Source organism: Rhinoraja longicauda, chromosome 36 (assembly GCF_053455715.1).
Source record: "Rhinoraja longicauda isolate Sanriku21f chromosome 36, sRhiLon1.1, whole genome shotgun sequence".
NCBI classification, from domain to species: domain Eukaryota; kingdom Metazoa; phylum Chordata; class Chondrichthyes; order Rajiformes; family Arhynchobatidae; genus Rhinoraja; species Rhinoraja longicauda.
In genome coordinates this window covers 9,687,594-9,706,941 of record NC_135988.1, presented here as the reverse complement: position 1 = coordinate 9,706,941, position 19,348 = coordinate 9,687,594, and the positions used below count along the sequence as shown (strand labels likewise).

General features: G+C 42.8%; 1 protein-coding gene across 8 annotated transcripts in view; it reads left to right on the top strand.

The window, feature by feature from the left end:
• The first annotated feature begins 325 nt into the window (after window positions 1-325).
• aak1b (AP2 associated kinase 1b) overlaps window positions 326-19,348 on the top strand; it is a 104,422-nt gene continuing 85,399 nt past the window's right edge. For all 8 annotated transcript variants that reach the window (XM_078428783.1, XM_078428782.1, XM_078428781.1 and 5 more), the window contains exon 1: window positions 326-771. In XM_078428783.1, the coding sequence (XP_078284909.1) occupies window positions 588-771 (184 nt within the window). In that variant the 5' untranslated portion in view covers window positions 326-587. The remainder of the gene's footprint in view (window positions 772-19,348) is intronic.

The following is a 19,348-nucleotide window of genomic DNA, read 5'->3' as shown; positions in this document are numbered from 1 at the left end:
GGCGTTCCTCTCATTGCACATGCGCACAGCCCTATAGGATTTGTAGTCCGTTCAATGACAGGATACGTTGGTTTCCACGATAACGCGCAGAAACGGAAACTACAACACCCAAGATGCACCGGTCCAGGAGTCTGACAACGCTTGGCAAGGTAGACCGACCACTTGTAAGGTATTATAAATCGTCTCGAAGCAAGAAAGAAGCTGGAATTGGTGAGAGATCATGGCATTTGGCTGTGTTTTTTTTAAATAATAAAGACTAGCAGCAGTAATTGGAGGTTGGAAGGAGGGTGACTTCCGGTACGCTGCGTATCCGGGTCGCGGCGCGCTGATGTCCCGCTCTTTGGGTCCCGTCGGCGCTGCTGTTATTTATTTAATGTCGGGATTAACGGCGCGCAGCCCGGCCTGGTCCGCAACTCAGCCCCGGAGCGCCGTCGCTTCTCTCCCCGCCGCGGCTGGGCCCGGCTAGGCGGCGATCGGGGAGGGTTGTTCTGTGTGGTGTTTTTTATTTATTTTACATTTTGTGTGTGTTCTTTTTTTTTAAATTTTAAAATCCGTCGGTCGATAAGCATCGAGAGAGGCGGTTGGGGATGAAGAAATTCTTCGACTCGCGGCGGGAGGCGGTGGGCTCGGGGGGCGGCGGCGGAGGCGGCGGCGGCGGCGGCGGCAGCAGCAGCGGAGGCGGCGGCGGCTCCTGCCCCGGCAACGGCTTCATCGGCCGCGTCTTCTGCGTGGGCCGGCAGCATGTCACGGTGGAGGAGGTGGTGGCTGAAGGTGAGGAGAGGGGAGGGGAGGGGAGGGGAGGAGGGCCGGCGTTATCATCGAGTTCTCTCGGTGCGGCGAGGAACTCGGGGCTGTGGGGCAGATGGTTCACCGCTGCTGCCCGATCGTATCTCCACCATCAATCACTGTGATGGTCTCTCACCTCCCCTCAACCCAGTCTCGCTGTCAGATCATCCTCTCTCCACTTACCACTAACCTCACTGAAAGATCATGCATGCCCTCCCTATGATGGTCTCTCACCTCCCCTCAACCCAGTCTCGCTGTCAGATCATCCTCTCCACTTACCACTAACCTCACTGAAAGATCATGCATGCCCTCCCTATGATGGTCTCTCACCTCCCCTCAACCCAGTCTCGCTGTCAGATCATCCTCTCCACTTACCACTAACCTCACTGAAAGATCATGTATGCCCTCCCTATGATGGTCTCTCACCTCCCCTCAACCCAGTCTCGCTGTCAGATCATCCTCTCCACTTACCACTAACCTCACTGAAAGATCATGTATGCCCTCCCTCCCTCCCTCCCTCTGATGGTCAATCGACTCCCCTCAAACCAATCTAGCTGTCAGATCATCCTCCCCACTAACCTCACTGAAAGATCATGCATGCCCTCCCTCTCCAACCTCACTCATGGTCAATCGCCTCCCCTCAAACCAATCTCGCTGACAGATCGTCCCTTCTCCTTACCCCTAATCTCAACCTCACTGAACGATTATGCCCTCCTTCTCCAACCGCACTCACAGATCAATGTCTTTCTTCATCCCCTATATCATTGGCATCATCCCCTCTCTTTACCCCTAACCTCATTGACAAATCCTGCCCTCCCTCTACAACTTCACTCACGGATCAATCCCTTTCCTCATTCCCAATATCACTGCCATGTCATCCCCTCTCCTTACCCCCAACCTCACTGAAAGATCATGCCCTCTCTCTCCAACCTCACTCAGATCAATCCCTCTTTTCATCTCCAATATCAATAACGTGTCATCCCTTCTGCTCATCCCCGATATCACTGACAGATCATCGCCTCTCCTTACCCCTATCCTCACTGACAGATCATGGCCTCTCTCCCATCTCACTCACAGATTAACCTCTTGCCGCTAATATCGCTGGCAGACCATCCCCTCTCCTCATCGTCAATATCACTGACAGATCAGCCCCTCACCTGTCTCCAATATCATAGATAAACCACCCTGTCTCCTCATCACCGATATCATTGACAAATCATCCCCTCTCCTCAAACCAATATCACTGACAAACCATTCCCTTTCCCATCGCCTATATCACTGTTAGATCATCCCCTCTCCTCACACTAACATTACTGGCATATTATCCCCTTCCCTCCCCAACGTCACTCACAGATCATTCCCTGTCCTTGCCTCCGATCTCACTCATTTCCAATGATATATGGGATGATCTATCAGTGACTCTGTCACTCCCGGAATCATCCCTCTTCCACCCCCATTATCACTGACTGACTACCCTCCTCATCATCACTGACATACTGTCCTCACTTCACCCCCCCCCCCCCCCCCATAACTTTACTCACAGATCATTCTTTCCTCTCACCTGCAACCTAATTGAGAGATAATTTCCTCCTCTCGCCCCTGACCTCTGACAAATCATTCCTTCATTCCTCTTTCTCACAATACAATTGATTAATTATCCCCTTTCTTTTTCTTCAACGGCATTTTTCACTCGCTCCAACTTTTCCCTCCACATGGTGCAGTCAGCAGCCCCCAGTAGAGCCAGCGACCACCCCAACATATCTCTCCCGCTGCTGGACACAAGGTGCTGGAGTAACTCAGCGGAGCAGGCAGCATCTCTGGAGAGAAGGAATGGGTGACATTTCGGGTCGAGACCCTTCTTCAGACTGAAGAAGGGTCCCAACCCAAAATGTTCTCCAGAGATGCTGCCTGTCCCGTTGAGTTACTCTGGCACATTGTGCCTATCTTTTGTTGTATGAACCAGCATCTGCAGTGCTTTGTTTCTACCTTTCCCATTGCGCTTGCCGACTCCCTGATCCTTCCCATCTTGCCATGAGCCCCTACCCGCAGCCTCCACAAGAGTACTGTTGGAAGGCCCCTATAACCCCTACCTCCACCTCTCCACTTTCCTCACATTCCCTGTACAGCTTGGCCAGACATCCTCGGTCTCTTAAACTCATCAGTTGAACTACCCATCCCTGCCAACCCCACGCATCAACATCACTTCTCCATCCTCCATGCACTAACTTCCCCGTCTCCTCAGATGTCTTGGCTAACCCCTTACCCCTCCCCCCAATCACCCGAGTGCAAATGCATGGATAGACATTGCCTCCCTGCCCACTACTCTTACTGAAGAACTCAACAATACACTGATGCCCCTTCAGGCACACCAGCACTGCACACCATGTTACAGTGGCCCTCGGCAACACTCCAATACCGTATTCATAGAAACATAAATTAAACTAATTAACAATGATGACAGCATCCCAGCAGAGTATGCCCATGATGTGGCTGATTACTCCAAACCTAGACTAGTGATTTAGAGTACTAACTAAAACATCCCAGATCCTGTGGTGGGATTTGAGATACTGGATCTGGACCTCCACACCCCGTTGGGCATTTAAGATTAGTAATGACCAAGCAAGCCACTCATTTGATGACACCCAGGATTGGACATTGCATGGTTACATTGAATCTTGTGAATGAGTTTTAAAACAAAAATTAACTGAGAATTGAAGCAATACAGCTGGTAAACCCTACAACAATCCTGCCTCCGGAGACACAAGGAACTGCAGATGCTGGAATCTTGAGCAAAACTCAAATTCAGGAACTGGAGGAATTCAGCACGTCAGGCAGCATCTGTGGAGGAAATGGGCAGGCGGCATTTCGGCTCGGGACCCATCTTCAGAATTATCTGAAGAAGGGTCCTAACTCGAAATCTTACCTGTCCATTTTGCTCCACAGATGACTGCTTAGTTCTTCCAGCACTTTGTTTCCTGGCTCTGTCTTGTCACAATCGATCCTCCGATTTTACTGATCCACCTGTCCTTGGTCTATTATCGAGTGTCAGCCAACTAAGTAATACCAATATAACCAGAACTCTAATACGTTTGTAGTCAACAGACCCGGTTTTGATTCTGCAGCATTCATTAACATTTACGATGCACCTGCAATCATCACATGAGTATAACTGTGATGTGCTATGTTTATTTCTGGTGTCCAATTATAAACGCAGTAGCATTATTTTAACCCGTAGGATGTATATTTGTGCTGATTGCCTTTCAGCAGTTTCAATAATTTTCTGGATCATTGGAATATTCTGAATTATATTACTGAAAAGATTGGACTTTTTCCTTTCGGTTTGCAGCGTTGTCCTTAATATTAATATTAATAGATCTTTGGAAATTATATTACAAAAAAATGATATTCCTGATAGACCGGGGGCAAACTTGAGGGTAATCTTATTGGCCGATTTACAGCAATTCAAGCCATAAAACTGATAAATCTGCAGGCCATGTTGCAATAGTAATGAAATTTCAGCATCCTTTGACTCATTACAGATGGAAGATGTAGAATTATTGTATTATATTGATCGGCTTAAATTACTGAAGAAAAATCTTTTAAAAAAATCTTTGCGATCTGTAAAAAAAAACCGTGGCATTTATTAAAAGTATCAACTGCAGCTGCATCAATTACTGTCGGCAGACGGCTGCATGTTGCATTTATCCCGTAAAGAATGTAAGAAATAGAATCGGGAGTAGGCCGCTCAACAAGATTGTGGCTGATCTTTTGCCTTGTTTCCCTGTCTTATCCCCTAATTCCTCCAATATACCAAAATCTATCAATCACTATTTTGAATGCAGTCAATGACTGAAACTTCATAGGCCTCTTGGGTGGAGAATTCTAAAGACTCATCACTCTCTGAGTGAAGAAATGTCTCAGCATTTCAGTCCTGAATAGCCTAGCCCTTATTTTGAGACATTGTCCCATAATTCTAGACTCTTAACCAGGGAAACATCATCCCAGCAATTATCCCATGTACTCTGTCTGTTTTTAAAAGGTCATGTCTCACTCTTTCCAGGTCTAGAGAGTAGAACCTTATCCTGCCCCATTTATCCTCAAATATAAAGCCAGTCATGTCAGAAATCCACCTGGTGAATCGAACGTGCACTCTGTATCAAGTATTTCCTTTATTAGTGCAATTAGCAAATTGCAGCACTTTTTTTTTTAAAGTCCTCAATGGGAATTACTTTGTGAAGAATCCACAATTTGCATTTTTGAATCCATTTCATTTTGAAAAGTTCATACCAAATTTTAGATCACTCGAGCTGATTCCTCGCTGAAAGGATCATTATGGTGATCATTCTGGTGAGCATAGATAGTGTTTGTTGGTGGATTAATTCAGGGACTTGATAGTTATCTTTTGCATTTATTTCCCTCCCCCATAAAAGCTCTGGAGAGAAAATAACCGAGAGAGCAGCACCACCAGTTAATTGTCCCCAAAGTGGTCCTGATTTTCCCTCATCCTGAAGCTGGCAGGAGCCAAGCAGCTTAGAGCTAGTTTAGAGATACAGCGTGGAAACAGGCCTTTCGGCCTAATGACTCTGCGCCGACTAGTGATCCCTACACACTATCCTACACACTGGGGACAATTTCTAATTCTTACCAAAGCCAATTAGCCTACAAATCTGTACGTCTTTGAAATGTGGGAGGAAACCGGAGCATGCAGAGAAAACCCACGCAGTACACGGAAAGAACGTACAAACTCCGTACAGACAGCACCCGTAGTCAGGATCCAACCCAGGTCTCTGGCGCTGTAAGGCTGCAACTCTACTGCTGTGCTACCATGCAGCCCAGTTGTATAGATCCTTGAAAACAAAAGCTTGCATTTATGATAGCAATAATTTTTTTTAACTTTCTGAAATGCCTCATTGCCCTTTAGGTTGGGCGGCCTCCAAATTGCCTACTGCAGTTCTCTCCGCTCCCTTCCGTTCACAAGAAGAGCACAAAATGTCATAGAGTCATACAGTATGGGTTGAGCTCCTTTGGCCCAGCCCGCTCACGCCAATCAACATACCCCATCTGATCTAGTTCCACCTGCCAAAGGGCCTACATTTGGCCCAAATCCCTTTAAACGTATCCTACCATGTACTTGTCCAAATGTTTTTTAAACATTGTGATAGTACATGCCTCAACTACCCCCTCTGGGAGTTCCACATACTGACCACCCTTTATGTTAAAAAAAAAAGGCAGTCTCTGGCTTAAGGTTGGCTTGATTCGGTTCCATTTCTGAAGAGTGGAAGATGACTTCAATTCCTTAAATGTGGGATTGTATTATAATGTCAGCTATCACATTAGCCAACTCGAGTCATGGTCTGTTAGCAGGTCCAAGATGATTGGAGGCCAGGCTCTGCTGCACAGACACATTAGACTTGGCATCAACATATTCTGACCACGCACAGTCACGCAAGCTCGTCCACACTCATTTCTTTTGCTGTCCTCCCTCCCGTCCCTACCCTTATCACCCTATTTTTGTTTCCATTCCCTTAACTGGTACATTCATGATAAGCCCTCTCAACTCCCTAACCCCTTCGCAGATCCTGCCTTCTTATTCTATTACCTCTCAGTTCTCCTGCTTTCCCTGCATGTTCCAGCTGCCATCTACTCTCCTTCACACATTGAGGTTACCCACTGATCGCTGCCGCTCACCCTCTTCAGAGCCTGATTGCTGATCCCGATACCCAGAGCATGCCAATATTGGCAGGCAGTGGTCTCTGTGTGCTTGGCAGGTGGATTCATGGGTCATGACACACAACATCCAAGGCACCAAAGGATCTTGCTTCACCGTCATTATCAACCCCTATACGATTACCTGATTTTAAAACTCTGCAACCACTGCATTTTGTGCTCTTCTTGTGAACGGAAGGGAGCGGAGAAGAAGTAGTGGGAGACAGGTATATGGACAGGGTAGGTTTAGAGGGATATGGTCCAAAACCAGGCAGGTGGAACTAGTGTAGATGGGGCATATTGGTCGGTGTGGGTAAGTTGGGCCGAAGGGCGTGTTTCCACACTGTATGACTCCACAGGAACGGCAGTTAAGAGAAGGGATCAAAGTGTGGACATGAGGAAGGGCAGTCAAGGAAAAGGGTCTGGCCCTCTTGTTTCTCCTCAACAGAAATATACCACAAGCAGCAATGACAATTTATGTATCTTTTATTTATAATGAATGCTCTCTTGCTATCCACTTTGCTGCTAACACTGTAAATTTCCCCGGTGTGGGACGAATAAAGGAATATATTATTATTATTATTATTATTAATGTGGCAACCGCTTGATCCCATCTTTCACCAATAGAAATTGGGAAGAGCATCCCTGCTCTTTGAAATAGTCCATGGGATATTTTACATCTCTCCAAGAGAGCAGTCAATGCCTTAAATTAAGATCCCATCTTAAAATATTATCAGCGCTTGTCATGACAGGTCAGATTGACTATTTATCCCTGGTGATATCTTTAACCTTCTGACCTTGAGATCTGACTGAGATCCACCATGGCAAGACTGACACTTCCCTTCAACCATGCAAAACATTGTGCAGTCTGCAGAAGGAGTTGCTTGTAGAAGAATTCTTCTTTTCTTTGCCTTCCTTAAATGTTCCCAAACTGGTTCTGTGGCCCCTTCCAGTCCCTGGCGCGGGGGAGGGGGTGGGGATTGATAAAGCTCTGTCTACCAACGTCCAAACAACGTTAAAAACATGATTTGTAGCTATTACGTTAAAAACATGATTTGTAGCTATTACAAATTGTTTCTCTGTGAAGCAGTACTTTAGATTCCTGAACAAGTTTGTGAGATACGATTGTGTTGGAAGGAGCTGCCGAAGATAGACAGAAAATGCTGGAGTAACTCAGCAGGAAAAGGCAGCATATCTGGAAAGAAAGAATGGGTGACGTTTTGGGTCTATACACTTCAGACTGAGAAGGGTCTCGGCCCAAAACATCACCCATTCTTTCTCTCCAGAGATGCTGCCTATCCCGTTGAGTTACTCCAACATTTGGGCCTATATATTCTGTGACATATTTTTGATCAGTGAACAGATACTTGATTAGCTGAAGCTTTTGTGTGAAGGCTAGAGCAGAAAGTGAGGCCCTGTTTCCAAGGGCAAGTTGCCCAATGGGGCAATCAGTCTTGTGTTTTAGAGGTGGTGAATAGGTAGGAATATGCCAGGAGCAATGTTTTATCAGAACCTACAATTCTTTTCCTGAAAATGCTGTCCATGTTTCTGATTGAAGTCAAATGCAGACCATAATTTTTGGAATTGGTGCAGTTATTTGTTTCTCATCATTAATTGTGGAGCATTTTTCTTAGAGCCATTTTGATTGTAGAAGCGATTGTGAGTATTGAACGTGAACAATTATGTTTATAGCTTCAATAAATAGAATAGGATTTTTATTTCACGCAGTTATCTTTTGGACGACAGTATCATTGAAAGAGTCAGTCTCTACCAGATAGTTTACATTGGTTTTTCTGACATCAGGTTTACAGCTTGCAATAGATCGGCCAGGAACCGTTGTCTGGTCAGTGAATTTGGTCCTGGGTCTCCATTTGCTTAATAGGTTTGGATGCATGCGAGTGGATTTGATTTCTGAAGAACTCTTCAAGATTGTTCTGACATTCAATCTTTTATTAAATCATGAGATTGATCAGTGCTTTTAATCTAAGCTCCTCTAGCAGTTTGCGATTTTGACGAGAATGGAGAGGAATTAGATTTTATGTGATCAAAATCAGTTGCATATTTGCACAGGATATAATAGCGTTCTGAGAGAACATTGAAAGCCTGAAAAGATTGTCATTGGGAGATCAGTTGAAAAGTTGAGGTGTTTACATCATGAAGGATGAATAGGATACTCTCAGCATGATATTGTACACCATTCTTTTGTGTTATATTGGGGGTACCTTAAATCAACTGTGGAAGGCAAGACTCGAGGAAAGCTGTGAATGCTCAAATTCTGAGATCTAAACTTTCCCTAAGAGCAATTGGAAACCAAGGTTCAAGATATGGGCCAACCGCAGGCAGTTGGGACGAGTGTAGATGGGACATATTGGTCGGTGTGGGCAAGTTGGGTCAATGAGTCTTTCCAAGTTGTGTAACTCTATGACTCTGTGACCAAGGTTCAAGCCTTCAGAGCAAATGACTGGAACAAATTCCAAGGACTGTTTGCTAAGCATGTGTCAGTATCAGTCTTATTCAGAGGCTGCAAATTTTTTAGAAAACATAGCAAGACACAAAGGTAAAGAATCTCACCTACACGGATGGTATTTAGGTGTGCTTGATGTCCTTGTTGGCATTATGGAGGAGTTGTGCTACCTTCTCTAGTCTACAGACTGAGTTTAGGCCTTCGGCACTTAATCTAGCCTTGAGCACTGCAAGAACACGTGTCCCATTCAAAAATTTTTAACCAGGTCTGTATTCAATCCTTTAGGTTATATTAACCTAAAAGTTAAGGAAAGGCAGGGAATCAGAAGTCTGAGAAATGTTCCTCTGTCATTCACACAACCAAAAACAGTTTTTGTTTAATTCTGTTTTTTTTTTCATCTCACTGCTGTCTACAAGTTGACAAATCAGTCTTTTTTTTCAGTTTAGGCGACTACAGGCGACTAGGCTGTCGCCGGGGTGTCGCCTGTACGGTCGTGAGTAGTCTCCAAAGAGTCGTAGCATTTTTCTGGTCGCCACTGGATTTTGAGATGTTTAAACATTTTCGGCGACTGTTGGTTTGACACCAATGATCGTAGCTTGACGTCTCCTGACGTAGGTACTGTCGTAGGTTGTTGCCAGGTGACGTAGGTTGTCGCCGGTGCTGACTTTGTTGAATTCCATTGGCGACTACCTACGTCAACCGGTGACAGGTACCGGCATCAAAACCAGAGGCCAAAATGATGTGAACTGTCTTCAGTTGTCGCCGACAGGGTCGTAGCTTGTCGCGGGTGGACGTAGGTTGACTTTGGTTGTCGTAGGTTGTCACCTGCGTGGTTGTAGGGTGTCGTAGGTGCGGTCATGGGTGGACGTCCTAAGCCGCGACGATTGGGTCGATGATTGTCAGTAGCTTGCCATAGCTTGACATCGACTGGGTGGTAGGTTGTTGTAGCTTGTCGTAGACATTGTCATAGGGGGGATCCAGCCGCCCATTTTTCGGCGACCTTCTACGACTTTGACAGTCGCCGGCAGTCGCCTAAAAACTCGCCTGAGTGGGACAGGCCCTTCAGCATCAATATAAAGGGCTTAACGATGTTGTAATTTTCACTGAGGCATGTTGAGAGTCGTGAAGCTTTGAAAGGTGCTGCATAAGCGAAACATGGTTAATTAATTTGCCTTAAAACTTGCTTGGAATTTAGCTGCAATTACATAGCTATGAAGGAATAGATAATCACAATTGAGTATTGAGTCATACCGGACTTTGTACCATCAAGTCGAGAGCCATTACAGGTGTTCACTTCTTTCATTTTCCTTCCTGAAATACTAACATTTTAGGGTTTAGAAACAAGGAACTGCTGATACTGGTTTACAAAATAAAGACACAAAGTGCTGGAGTAACTCCGGTTCAGGCAGCACCTGGAGAACATGGATGGGTGCTGTTTCAGACTGATTCAGCATTTTGGGATAGTTGTTGTATAACTTCCCTCTCTCCACCACAAAATAAAAACACTGAATGGCAAGACAGCGGCCTAATTTGAGCCACTGCTTTCCATAGGCCAAATCCCAAGCTTCACTGTTATTATACAGCTAAGTATGTCAATAAAGAGTGCTGTATTTTGTCCTTCCTTTTGGAAAGAAAAACTGCTGTGTCAGCAATTAAAAATGTGAATAGGACTTGTCAGCATTCTGATTCTTGCCACTCGCATAGATGGAACAAAGCCTGGTACGACAAAATTCTCAATTAGAGTCATAGAGTCATACAGCGTGGAAATAGGCCCTTTGGCCCAACTTGCCCACATCGACTAACATGTCCCATCTACACTAGTCCCACCTGCATGCGTTTACCCCATATCCCTCTAAACCTATTCTATCCAAGTACCTTTCTAAATGTTTCTTAAAAGTTGCGATAGTACCTACCTCAACTGCCTCGTGTAGAGTTCTGTCTTGGTGATGTGACTGTCATTATTCTTCAGCCAACAGCACGTCAACAGATTCAGACACGAGGTACTGCAGATGCTGGTTTACAAAAAAAGTCACAAAGTTCTGGAGTAACTCAGCGGGTCAGGAAGCATCTCTGGGGAACATGAATAGGTGACGTTTCAGTTTGCAATCCTTCTTCGACTAATTGTGGTGAGGGGCGGGAGGAGCAAACTGGAAGAGAAGTGGGAGTAGGACAAATCCTGGCAGGTAATAGGTGGATAAAGGTGAGGGGGTTTTGATAGGCAGATGGTTGGACAAAGACCAGAAATGAAAAGACACAAAAAGATTCATGTTGTACCAGAGATGCAGCCTGACCTGCTGAGTTACTCGAGCACTTTGTCTTTTACTGCAATCAAATTGTTAGATCACTATCTCGCTGATCTTTGTGGGAGTTTGCTACATGCAGATTTGCTGACACATTTCCTACAATACAAAAAAATGTTTATTTCAATAATATTTTATTGGCAGTAAAGTGTTTTGGGATGTAATATCAAGAAGGTAGTTTTGTTTTAAATGTAGCTCTGCTGTAACCCATGTTCTCATTATAACCCATAATAATTTTGATTTTCGAATTTACTTGGAAATTGACAAACAGAAAAAAAGCTGTCTTGGATTTAAGCAATATACGGAAGGAAAACCTGTTTTCATAAAACCTCCCTGCAGTAATTAGAAACCATTGTCTTAAGTAAGCAGCTGCTACTTTAATTGTGTGTGGCCGTAAGCAAACACTTCTTTAGACACATACAGAAATACTCTATTAAACAATGTAACTTTACAGCTTTTAGTATTTTTAGCTTGTAGTCGAAAATAAATTAGTAGCTTAAAAATACATTGACTTTTGAACATCTTGTAAGGGGAAAAAAACGTTGTTATTGCGAGTCTGAATCTCTCTAGCCTCCAAGTCCCTTTCCCCCACTGACACAATTACAAGGTTTCTTAGCAACTGTCACGTTATAGCAAAACTACCTGTACTCAACTTCACTTCTAATCAATTGCCCGATTTTGAAAGGAAATAAGCACTTCATATGACCTTTTAGATCTGAGCAGTGCCAATAACGGTTTGTCCACAGATTGCCACACTGACATTCAAACAAAAACTGTGAGCTAGTTTGTGGTATAGAGCCATGTAACTTATTTTAACAGAACAGAAATATTGAGTCATGCACAACCTATCTGGACCAGCAGTCTGTCTTTCACTGGTGCTAAATAATATAGAAGGTATTTGCAATTAATTTGTTTGTCTTATCTTTTTACATCAAGCTTTATATTCCAATTCCTTGATAATTTCCTCCTTTCCTTTCTTCAAGACATCAAATAGCAATTTTTGAAAAATACTTCATTGCCATTTTCAATAAAGTGGTAAACATTTCAATGACTTCTGAAATTTATGAGGTTAAACTTAACTCTTGCTCTTGTTTACTGCATAATGTAATTGATAAGATGGTTCGTCATTCCAGCGGAATATTGGGAAACAGGAGGATGAGAGTATCTTAACAGTTACTGGAGATAATGGAAGAGTGGGGCAATAAATAGAATGGAGTAACCTAACAGATTAAGCTACTGTGCATAGGAAGGGATGGGCTTGATATTATGCTTTGCATATTATTTTTGTGGATGAAAGGGCACTCTTTTCCTAATACTCCAGTTAATCAATGTAGATCATACAAGGGAAATATGGTATATATCATACTTGATCAATAGAGCAGCATATCAAAATTCTATATTTAACAGTATTGTTTGGCTGAGCAAGTTATTTCATTCAGGCTGTGTCACATTACACTACTGATCCTTTGGGTGTTTACTGGCAAACAATGCGGCATTTCCAGTTGTGCATCCAAACCAGGAAACGCCCTGAATTTGACCGCCACCCACTGGCAATGCTCGATTTCCAGTTGTAAACTGTTTCTGCAGGGTCTTGCTGAAGGTATTCAAAGGTATACATGTTTTTCCTTGGGGAGAGGAAAAGATAAAGCAAAATTGGTGAAATGGATAACATCAATAAAATTTTCCTGCTAATTTCTTCTAATAGCATTGTAATGTAAGAAAATAACTGCAGATGCTGGTACAAATCGAAGGTATTTATTTACAAAATGCTGGAGTAACTCAGCAGGTCAGGCAGCATCTGAGGAGAGAAGGAATGGGTGACGTTTCGGGTCGAGATCCAATTCTAATAGCATTGATCACTACTGTAAGTTTGCATAGTCATCGAACTTAAGTTGTACTCTCAAAAATGGGTTACGTGGGATGTTTGCTTTAACTCGCTTGGGTGGTCCAGCAAATTAAGTAGTAAGGAACAGAATGCGAACAGCACCTATTGACATTTTATTTGCAAAAAGTGTAGATTTTCAGAAAAGTGTAGAAATACAGAATAAAATGCAGCACCCTCTATGTGGAACTTGAGATTTGGTTAATGAAAAGCGACGTGTTGTTGCCATTCCTTGTCTTATCTTGTAATGGAGTGGCGGGCGGGGGGGGGGGGCACAGAAAAGCCATGCTAAAATTTTATAATTCCATGTAATCATAAATAAAAGTTAACTTCTCTTACTGCGAACCAGTGGTCCTGCTTTAGCTGGCTGGAATAAATCTTAACTACTTCTGAGCAGTGATACTGCTTTACTCTCTCCGATTCCTGGAATGTAACCTTGTAAGATGATGTTCCATCTGAGGGAGAGACTAACATCCAGGAGTGGAGGGGTTGGAGTAGATTTTCTCAATGTTAACATTCTGGAATTTAAAATATTGAAAGGTTAGAATTTTTGGTGTAACAAAGAAACAAAATGTTCCATTTAATGTTCCATCAAATGCCTTGCAATAAAGCTAATTTAGAGCCATTTAATCTCTGCTATTTCATTGTGACTGCAAAGTAACAAGCAGCTTGATTTATTTGAATTTCACCGTACCTTAATGAATGAATGAATAAGTTTATTGGCCAAGTATGTGCATATACAGGGAATGTGCCTTGGTGCTCCGCTCACAAATGACAACACAAACATACAGTTAACAATTAAGAATAAAGCATAACCACATCAAAACAATAAGGATACAATGTTCTGGTCTAAACATGTGGGTGAAAATAAACCAGAGCAGAAAAGGGACTACAGACTTTGGTTATTGAGTAGAACTACTACTCATGGAAAAAATTGGTACATGTGACAATAAACTGATGATGAAACCTTGACCTTGATTGATTGGAATGCCTTCATTCAAATTCAAATATTTTAATTATACCCATGTCGTAGCTTTGTTGACATAGGATAGCAGATAGTATATGCAGCCGAAATATGAGATGCAGAAGCTAGCTTTTATCGAATACTGAATGTAGACACAAAGTGCTAGTGTAACTGGTCTGGGGAAAAAGAATGGGTAACGTTTCTAAATGTCATCCGTCCTTTTTCTCCAGAAATGCTGCCTGACCTGCTGAGTTACTCCAGCACTTTGTGTCTCTCTCGCCCATGCATTAAGTTTATGATTTGTGTCAAACTGTAGTTATGTTTGTTCTGTTCCAGGGATTTTCAATAATTAAAAGCAATTACTTTATGCCCATATGCAGTAATGAAAGAGACTTATTTATATAGCCCCTTTTTAATGATACCATGTTTCGAAGTTTCAAAATAACAATCCTGACCTTGGTGCCCATACACTCATGTGTAGAATGTAACTGCAGATGTGTAGGAAGAAACTGCAGAAGCTGGTTTAAACCGATGACAGACACAAAATGCTGGAGTAACTGAGCAGGTCAGACAGCATCTCTGGAGAAAATTAATAGGTGACGTTTCGAGTCGAAGCCCTTCTTCAGACTGAGAATCAGAGGAAAGGGAAATGAGAGATATAGGCGGTGATGTGGAGAGATATTGAACAAATGAATGAAAGATATGCAGAAAAGTAACAATGAGAAAGGAAACCGGCCATTGTTAGCTGTTTGCTAGGTGAAAAAGAGAAGCTGGTGTGACTTGGATGGGGGAGGGATGGAGAGAAAGGGAATGCAGGGGTTACTTGAATTTAACGAAATCAAATTCATACCACTGGGTTGTAAGCTGCTCAAGCGAAATACGAGATGCAGATGCTGGAGGAACTCAGCTGGTCTGGAGAAAAAGGACGGGTGATGTTTCGAAATGTCACCCATCCTTTTTCCTCCAGAAATGCTGCCTAACCTGCTGAGTTACTCCAGTACTTTGTGTCTATCATGCCCATGCTCTGTTTATGATTTGTGTCAAACTGTAGTTGTGTTTATTCTGTTCCAGGGATTACCAATAATTAAAAACAATTACTTTATGCCCATGCCCATGCAGTAATGAAATAGACTTATTTATATAGCCTCTTTTTAATGATACCCATGTCTCAAAGTTTCAAAGTAACAATTATAACGTGCAAAACAAGGCATCCAAATTGTGAAGAGCAAGGAGTTACAAACAGCAAAGTGGAAATGACCAGATGACTTCTTTGTGTATATTAAGGGAGAAAGATTGGCCACTAAACTGGCAATAGATCCCCCATTTTTCTCCAGGATATGGATTGTTATACCCATCTGAGCGAGGAGAAAGATCTAATCAGATGGACGTTCTCTCACTAATGCACGAGAATGGCAGCCTCCATGTTTTACCATGCATCCCTAAAATGGCCTTCAACACACAACTTTGTTTTTCATAAGGTGAATGGGCTATCCATTCATCCACATTTGACTCAGAAGATGATCTGAAAGAAATCTAGGCAATTTGTTCACAAATTCATCCACCAAAGTGCATGTAACCACTCAAGGGAGTCAGCAGCTCAAAAGAGTTTGGCCTCAGCAGATGGAAAAGCCAGTTGACTTCATGAGCACCATGTCCTTCATGAACTTTCTGCATGGCCCTCACTTGTGGATATAACTGGGTCTGGCATGTTCTTGATTTTCTGTATGCACCCATCCCTTTGTGTTCCTGAAATAGAGTGGATGGACATGGTCAGGAAATTAAGGTTCAAATGTTGGCAAAATCATTAGTACAACCCTTAATCTGTTCACAAAATTGTGTATCCAGGGCCAATGGCTTGAGTATTTGATTCCTGGTGGAAGCCTATGAAGCCTGCGATGTTTTTCTCTCCATGTGATGCTACATTTCTTTTCTTTGTATTGCCACGTGTTTATTATTGGCACGTGTTCCCAAGTACAATGAAACACTTACCCATGTGATCTCATTTGATGGCTGATTGAGGTGGTATGAGAAATTGATGTGATTAGAAAGCAAATACCTGCAGATGTTTAGTTTAGTTTGGAGATACAGCACGGAAACAGGCCCTTCCGCACCGACCAGTAATCCCTGTGCACTAGCACTATCCTATACACAAGGGACAATTTACAATCTTTACCGAATCCAATTAACCTACAAACCTGTCCATCTTTTGAAGTGTGGGAGAAAACCGGAGCACCCGGAGAAACCCCATGCAGTCATGGGCAGAAGGTACAAACTCCAAACAGAGAGTACCCATAGTCAGGATCAAACCCGGGTCTCTGGCGCTGTAAGGCAGCAACTCTACCTTTGCGCCACCATGCATGTTTGAATTTTAAAATATAAACCGGAAATGCTCGGGAGGTCAGGCACCATCTTTGGGGAGGAAAACAGTTAAAGTGTCAAATTCAACATTATGAATCTTTGCAACACTTTTTAATTTTTATTTTGAATTCAAAATTTGTTTTCCTGGCACAACATTTTCCGCAGCTCTCAATTGAATCCATGCAACAAATGTCACCTGATCCACTGGTCTCTTATTTCTGAACTGAGTCTAGTCAAATGAGTAATTAAGCTCTCTGTTTGCAACCTTCCGCACACGGTGTTGAATTTTTGCTTCAGCCTGTTGGCAAACATTGATTGACCTTGCCCATTTATTTTATGTCATCACGAAATGCATCATCGAACAAAGTGGCTCTGCCGCCCTGCATTGCAGCATTGCTAACAGAAATCAAGGAACACTAGCAGTTGCAGGACAATGAAAGACATATGTTGTTAAGGATAAGGCTGTGAGTCTGAATGGAGAAGGAAAAGGTATTAACACTTATATTTGTCTTGCTGGCCCACAGTTTGATGTGAGGCAGACACAAGAAACTGCAGATGCTGGAAACTGTGTGCTTGAGGAACACAGACAATGGGCAAGTGATGTTTTGACCTAGAGTCTGAAGAAGGGTTCCGACCTGAAACATTGCCTGCCCACTCACTCTCTTTACAGATTCTGCCGGACCTGCTGAGTTCCTCCAGTACTTTAAGATTTAATGTGAGGCAGCATGTTTTCATACATTTAATTATTTTAATTGAGCAAGTTGAGGAAGAGAAAAGGCTGAAGATTTTTTATCTGTGCTGATCTTTCCCCACATGAATCAGATTTTATTCCTAAATAAAGGACTGCTTTCCAAATAGCTATTTGAAATGAACTTGACCTAAAACTTTGATGTCATCTTTGGTCATGCTTATTTCGCTAAATACGAGTAATATTCACAATTACCTTACTTGTCCTAATTAGAAGCTGGTCAAGGTTCCTTAACACTTTTTCTTCAGGTGTACTAACTGGGTTTAATTGGTGTTTGTAGGTGTAAATTTGGATTTGGTTTTTTATATGTTTCTTTTGTATGGGTGTTGTGAATCTAACACTGCTCTGCCAAAAAATCATTTGACGGTAAAAGCCAGTATATAGTCTCCAGATACTTGGGATTATAGATTGGACTCAATCGTATACACCAAAAGAGTAACATTGAAGCAGGTGTGTTGGGTTGGTTAGTCGAAAAGAAATTCAGAAATGGTGTACAGTACCCAGCAACTATAAATCTATTGCTTTATCAAATTCAGCCAAGGACTTTGGTGTCATGTTTCAGACTGATTTGCTTCTGAGCGTAGCCGGGTTTTTTTAAACTCCAGGAGGTCATCTAATGATTTGTTTCATCTCTTCTTTTTATTAATTTATGAACATAGAACAGTACAGCAGAAGAGCATTCCCTTCAGCCCACAATGTCTGAGTGAATATGACCATCACTTATCTACCTGCACCCTTATCACTCCACTCTCTGCATATCCAAATACAATACAATACAATATATCTTTATTGTCATTGTACAGGGGTACAACGAGATTGGGAATGCGCCTCCCATACGATGCAATAATTTAATTAGCTAGTCAGTATTAATTTAAACAGCAACAACCCAACGAAACAAGTTGTAACAGTTTTAAGACAGAATAAAGTGCAAGTAGATCTGTGCCGGATCACTGTGCGTTGTGACCATCCGGCTCAGCAGGACCGGTTCATAGCAGCTATGGCCCTAGGGATGAAGCTGTTCCTGAGTCTGGAGGTGCGGGCGTAGAAGGCCTTGTATCGTCTGCCCGAAGGAAGGAGTTCGAACAGACTGTTGCAGGGGTGTGAAGAGTCTTTGTGGATGCTGGTGGCTTTTCTGAGGCATCGTGTGTTGTAGATGCCCTCCAAGGCTGGTAGCTGTGTTCCGAGTCCCAAATCCTCAAATCCCAAATGCCAATCCAAAAGTCTTTTAAATGCCACTAATGTACCTGCTTCAACCACCATCCTGGCAGCGTGCTCTAGTCAGTGCCTAGAACTCACCACACTTTGTGTTAAAAAAAATAACACTTGCCCCACGAGTCTCCTTTGAACATTGTCCCTCTCACTTTAAAGCTATGCCTTCTACTATTGATTTTTCCATCCTGGGAAAAAGATTTTGACTGCCTACCCTATTGTTGCCTCTGATAATTTTATATACTTCTATCAGGTCTCCCCCCAACCTTGGACGTTCCAGAGAAAAGAGTCCAAGACTGTCCAATCTCTACCTGCACCAAATACATCCTAATCCATGCACGATTCTGTTAAACCTCCTGCACCCTTTCCAAAGCCTCCACGTCTGTCCTGTGGCCACCACAACAGCACACAATACTCCAAATAATGTTTTTGTTAACCTCTAAAGCACTTCTGCCCAAACTTGCATCGTAAACCTTCAAGAAATTAATCAAATCTAAAACTTGTCATTTCCATTGCCTTGTTCATTCGGTGTCATGTTTTACAGATCGACGTTGACAGACCAGTGGCCAGATTTTATCTTGAATTCTTTGCCTTGTTTTCAAATCCCTGCACATCCTTGTCTTTCCCTTTTGGTATAAAAATTCCAGATCAACAGCTCTGCAAGGTATCCCAGCATTCACAGTTCTGAATTTTGTGCATGTCCCCTGAAGTGAACCATTTCCCAATTTGCAACTGTTAAATCAAAAGTTCTGAAACACCTCCTTTGAATTTTACCACTTTCCTTTCGTCCCTTCTCATATTCGTTAACAACTGCAATGCAAACCAAGTTTGAGTTCACTTGTTCAATGAAGTGGTTGACATTTTATTTGTTAATACCCTGTGGAGTGCGTTGCGAAGCAATGCTTTGATCATTGCACCATTTTTATTTTGT